At 52.5% G+C, this 6,000-nt stretch overlaps 1 protein-coding gene across 7 annotated transcripts in view; it reads left to right on the top strand.

The window, feature by feature from the left end:
* Nucleotides 1-463: 463 nt before the first annotated feature.
* The window catches only part of ABCC4 (ATP binding cassette subfamily C member 4), a 282,364-nt gene continuing 276,827 nt past the window's right edge, over nt 464-6,000 (top strand). For 3 of the 7 annotated variants that reach the window (XM_016925451.3, XM_063792281.1, XM_063792282.1), the window contains exon 1: nt 476-716. In XM_016925451.3, coding sequence (XP_016780940.1) covers nt 643-716 — 74 coding nt within the window. In that variant the 5' untranslated portion in view covers nt 476-642. Of the gene's footprint in view, nt 717-6,000 lie in introns of all 7 variants that reach the window. The other 4 variants (XM_063792280.1, XM_054665475.2, XM_001137006.7 and 1 more) reach the window with 3 other exon arrangements.

Raw genomic sequence — 6,000 nt, 5'->3', positions numbered from 1 at the left:
CTCGTTTGGTCCTGATAAGGGAAAGGCGCCCAGGGGGCGGGCTGCTAGAGCACGAGGCAGCTGTCTCCCAGTCTTCCCAAACCCGTGGCCGAGGGGGCGTTTCTGCGGCGCAGGGGCGGGCACAGCCGACGCCTCCCTGCTCCACCTTCTCTGTTGGCGCCTAGACTCGGATAGTGAATTTCGGAAAGTTTCACTCGGGTTCGTGCACGTGGGCACCTCCGGACCCGGCCTCCTTGCCGCGCGCACTGCTACCCTCTCCATCCAGCGGCGCAGGCAGCCCTCGCCTCACCCCTGGGCGTAGCTCTGGGTTCCCTTTGGCGCCGCCAGCTTCGCCTCCTCCCGCCGCGTCTCCTCCCGCCGCGTCACTCGTCGGTCCTGGCCGCGCTCGCACGCGGTGCGCGGCTCCCGGGCTCCAGGCGGCGGCGCGTAGCGGGCGCCCCCGAGGCGGCGGGACTGAGAGGCGGGGACGGGGCGTGCCGCCGGCGCCCGGCTCCCGGAAGCGGCTGCTTCACAGGCTCCAGCCGAGCGGACAGGCGTGGCGGCCGGAGCCCCAGCATCCCTGCTTGCGGTCCAGGAGCGGAGCCCGCGGCCACCGCCGCCTGATCAGCGCGACCCCGGCCCGCGCCCGCCCCGCCCGGCAAGATGCTGCCCGTGTACCAGGAGGTGAAGCCCAACCCGCTGCAGGACGCGAACCTCTGCTCACGCGTGTTCTTCTGGTGAGTGTCCCCGCCCGAAACAGGTCACCCTGCAGCCGCTGGCGCCGCGGACGCACTCTCCCGGGGCCGCGCCCGATGCTGCCCAAGCCTTCTGCGGCTGGGGGCGAGGGGAGCGCTTTCCTACGCCACGCGGTCCACGCCGGGGCTTTCTGCTGCGGGTGGCGCCGCCCCCACGCCGGCCGCGTGGTCCCTGCCTGCGCCCCGGTGCGCGGCGCAGGGGGACGCGGGGACGCGGGGCCAGCGGCTTTGCTACTGGAGGCCCTGCGGGCCCTTAGGGCTCGGGGGAGGAGGAGCAGGAGGTGGGGAGGCGGGGAATCCAGGCTGCCGAAAGGGGGAGTCTCTTGCCCAGCCGGAGAAGCGACTGCACCCCTTACACGCCCACCCTTCGCTGGCTCCCGCCTCCTGCTCCGGGACTCGCAGTCTCCTGAACTCAAACGCACCTTTTCCTTTCTTTTTAAGTAAGCAGCTTACGAACAGCTTCCTTTATCTAATCTCAGCCAAAGCCTAATTAGTGTCCTGGACCTATGCCATCTCCCAATAGTGTCCCCACCCCTTCCGATATTCCTTACGAGACAGCTCGATCCAACTCCACGTCCCGTTGTGCCACTCTGTGTCCCGGTGTCTCTGTATCTTTTGTCTCAGTGACTAGGGCTCTCCTTTTGCCTCTTTGTGGGACTCTCACTGTGTGTCCATGTGGGTCGTGGTACCTAGTTATGGCAAGTTTCATGTGGGTAAAATAACACTATTATTATTTTTCATTTATGAATGGGGACCCTGTTCTTGAACAAGATTTTCCAGGATTTGCTTTTAACTGGGACATGCACCACCACGACTGGAGTCTGTCTTTGACCAGCTTCTTTCCCCTGTTTCCAATACTTTCACTTCCACGTAGGAGGACAGCTCGGAGGTGGGGTCCCTGGAATCGCTAACCTTCAGAGAGGTGATCCATGGTCTTGATGCAGGTGGTGCCTACCAGGAGTTCTACCTTTTAAAAACCACCCCAGGGCTCCTGAGCTGGGAGGGCCCACAGCCCTACCCATTTTGTGCAAGGAAACAAGCGGAGAAAGATTTGGGTGACAGTAGTACCTAAAATTTCCATCTTGGCCTGGCGCGGTGGCTGACGCCTGTATCCCTGCACTTTGGGAGGCAGAGGTGGGTGGATCACGAGGTCAGGAGTTCGAGACCAGCCTGGCCAACATGGTGAAACCCCATCTCTACTAAAAATACAAAAATTAGCCGGGTGTGGTGGAGCACGCCTGTAATCCCAGCTACTCAGGAGGCTGAGGCAGGAGAATTGCTTGAACCCAGTAGGCGGAGGTTGCAGTGAGCTGAGATCGCGCCACTGTACTCCAGCCTGGGTGACAGAGTGAGACTCCGTCTTGGGGGAGTGGCGGGTGTGTGTGGGGGAATTCCGTCTGCTAACTACATAAGCCTGAACCTTTGAAGGGCTTCAATCTCACTTGGTTGATTATTAGATCTTCTGTTTCTTGACCTCTGCCGCCTCATCTTTCCCACATGTTGATATTGCCTTTTATTATGGGACAACCTAGGGTGGGGGTCTCCAATTTTTTGGGTTCCCTGGGCCACACTGGAAGAATTGTCTTGGGCCATACATAAAATACACTAACACTAATCATACACTAACACTAATGATAGCTGATGAGCTAAAAAAAAAAAAAATCGCAAAAAAAAAATCTGATGTTTTAAGAAAGCTTACGAATTTGGGTTTTAAGAAAGCTTACGAATTTGGCAGCCCATGGGCCTCAGGTTGGACAAGCTTGACCTGGGGGATTCCAAGAGGATGAGTCGCTTACTCTTGTTTCGACTGTGGTACACTCAGTGGGTGTAGGAACTTCTCTTGGTTGTTTGGCGGCCTCTTAAGGAGAGGGGCACGTGGAGGAGGAAGGAATATGGGTGTGGTTTCTGCAAATAATAACTTGAAGTAGACAAATGGTCTCCTCAACTTCAGGCAGGGCAAGGAACTTTTTTTTTTTTTTTTTTTTGAGACAGGATCTTGCTTTGTGCAAGCTGTGACCCAGGCTGGAGGGCAGTGACACATTCATAGCTTGCTGCAGCCTCCAACTCCTGGGCCGAAGCAATCCTCCTGCCTCAGCCTCCCGAGTAGCTGGGGCTCCAGGTGTGTGTCACCATGCCCGGATAATAAAAAAAATTTTTTTTTGTAGAGATAGGGCTCTCTATGTTGTTGCTCAGGCTGGTCTTGAACTCCTGGGCTCAAGTGTTCCTCCCGCTTTGGCCACCCAAAGTCTGGGATTACAGATGTGACTCCTGCCCCCTTATATTTTTCTCCCCCTGCATTTTCAAAATGTAGGTGGCAGGGAAATAGGAAGTGATGCGCTCCCATTGATGACTTGAGTAGGTGTTCATTTCCGGTTTCCCTGATGGAAGGGAAGGAGCTAGTAGACCTCTGTTTTACTCCGAGGACACTTAAGCTGAGAGTGGTTGAGTAAGTTGCCTGGACTCACACAGCAATCAAATGTCAGAGCAGGCTCCAAAGCTGGGCAGACTGGCTCCTCAGCCTCTTTGGAGCTGCTGTACTGAGCTGCTTCCAGTTCAGGTGCTTGTCGGAAATGCATGGAGAAGGCACTCCCTGTTCTGGAAGGCTAGAGTTTCTCAAGGGAAATTCTTAAAGTACCTGCAGTTGGAGATGATGCATGTGTAACAACTATTAGTGTGCTTTAGGGCAGCTGTTCTCAAAGCATAGCACTCGGAGCAGTAGCATCAGCATCACTTGGGAGACTGTAAGAGATGCAGATTCTCGAGCATCCACTCTGGACTGATTCAGTAAAACTGGAAACACTGGGTGTGTGGGTGGGGGTGGTGAGGTTTCAAGTGCTCCAGGTGATCCTGATTTGAGGAGCTTACTGCTTCCAGCTACTCCTTTCATTGGAGTATTATTACAGTATTATGCTTTTCTTTATTTTTAATTGTTAAAATTTCTTTATTTCTTTTTTTTGAGACGGAGTCTTTCTCTGTCGCTCAGCTCTGTCACCCAGGCTGGAGTGCAGTGGTGCAATCTCTGCTCACTGCAACCTCTGCCTCCTGGGTTCAAGTGATTCTCCTGCCCCAGTCTCCCAAGTAGCTGGGACTATAGGCGTGCACCCTCACACCCAGCTAATTTTTGTATTTTTGGTAGAGATGGGGTTTCACCATGTCAGCCAGGCTGGTCTTGAACTCCTGACCTCAGGTGATCTGCCCGCCTTGGCCTCCAAAAATGCTGGGATTACAGGCATGAGCCACCGTGCCTGGGCCAGTTTGAGGGATTTTAAAGTCTGAGGCCTCATAGTGAGAAAATAATAATCATCATCATCTGAGGAATGCGGAGTCCTTTTAAATTATCAGGCCCAGAGAGACATTAAAATGACACAGCAGTCACCTGGTACTTCCCACCCCCTTGAGCTATTTACTTATCACTCGAAAGTACTTCATATTGCCACATAGCTACAGATTAACCTAACAGTGCCCCAAGGACACGTAATCCACAGCTCAGGAGTTTGAGCTCCAGCGATCTGCCTGCCTCGGCCTCCCAAAGTGCTGGGATTACAGGTGTGAACCACCACACTGGGCCTGTAGTAAATTCTTGAGTTATATTTTGTGCCTTAGCCTCCTGCTTTTAGGTCAGTATTTGTGTACCCTTCCCACTGCCAGTGGAAAGCTGAAATGAGCCCATCCAGGAAGTGGCTGCCTGGAGACAGGGCCCACCTTGTAGGGAAAAACTGCTTTTTCACCTTCTTGTTGAGTGTTTGCTTTTCTTCTCAAATATCATCTGCTTTCTGAACTTGTGAACTGGCAGCTGCCTACCTAAATGATGCCAATAACTGGCTTACTGACTTTTATACAAAGTATGTTCCAGGGATTTTGGTGTATTTATAGCATAATTTGGACTTGGAGTCTAAAAGGAGTCATGCATTATGGCTGTTGGCAATTGTGGATTTTTAAAGGTAGTATTTTCACCTATTTCTTTCTTTTTTCTTTCTTTCTTTTTTTTTTTTGAGACAGAGTTTTAGCTCTGTTGCCAGGCTGGCCGTGGTGTGATCTCGGCTCACTGCAACCTCCGCCTCCAGGGTTCAAGTGATTCTCCTGCTTCAGACTCCCAAGTAGCTGGAATTACAAGCGCCCACCACCATGCCCGGCTAATTTTCGTGTTTTTAGTAGAGACAGGGTTTCACCATGTTGGCCAGGCTGGTCTCGAACTCCTGACCTCAGGTGATACACCTGCCTCGGCCTCCCAAAGTGCTGGGATTACAGGTGTGAGCCACTGTGCCTGGCCTTCCATTTTCTTTTAGCTATTGTTTCATTTCTAACAATAAAGGCAGCTAGAATTTCTTTTGGTATTTGATATGAGATAGTCCCCATTTTTTCCCCAAACAGCTCGTTTTCCCCATTATCATTTATTGAATAATTCCTCCTCTTTCCCGTTAGTGGAAATAAGTGGCATAGCCTGTGAACTGTGGCCAGCTGGGCACAAGATGGGTCAATCCCTGAGACTCTCCTAGGAATTGTCCTGCTGCCCCCTGGTGCCCGGCAGGCACTTTGCATTCCTCTGCCCACACCTGATCCAGAGGTGATCTGGGGTCAGCAGCAGGGTGGAGGCTAACAACGAAGGACTTTTCCCTAAATATGGGCATTGAGAGGGATCTCCAGATGCATCTGGCCCACAGAGAGTGGTTAAATCCTTGCTCCCCTGTTGCTGGCCGTATCTCAGTGGGTGAAGTGTCATCTTGCAAAGCCTGTGCTGCTGTGGAAACTGCCACTGGTGACCAGACAGACTCTCTGGAGACCTGCCCTAGAGAACTGATGACATGACTATAGAAGCAAACACAAGTGGCTGAGGGCAGGGGATGGCTTAGAGAGGATGGGTGTGTGAGGCCCTCAGTCAATGCATCAAATGTTTAATTTTATATTTTCTTTTTCTATAATAAAAAAAATATTTTTCTTGTAGAGATGAGGTCTCACTATGTTGCCCAGGCTGGTCTCAAAATCCTGGGCTCAACCAGTCCTCCTGCCTTGGTTTTCCCAAGCGTTGGGATTACAGGAATGAGCCACTATTCCTGGCCATTTAATTTTGTGTTTTGTGTGTGTGTGTGTGTGTGTGTGTGTGTGTGTGTGTGTTTTGAGACAGGATCTTGCTCTGTTGCCCAGGTGGGAGTGCACTGATGCAGTCATGGCTCATTGTAGCCTCAAATTCCTAGGCTTAAGTGATCCTTCCAGCTCAGCCTCCCAAGTAGCTGAGCTACAGGTGCACGCCACCACACCTAGCTAAGGT

This window comes from Pan troglodytes, chromosome 14 (assembly GCF_028858775.2).
Source record: "Pan troglodytes isolate AG18354 chromosome 14, NHGRI_mPanTro3-v2.0_pri, whole genome shotgun sequence".
In the NCBI taxonomy this organism is placed as follows: Eukaryota; Metazoa; Chordata; class Mammalia; order Primates; family Hominidae; genus Pan; species Pan troglodytes.
Note: the sequence above shows the minus strand (reverse complement) of the source record. Positions and strands in the feature narration are given on the sequence as shown.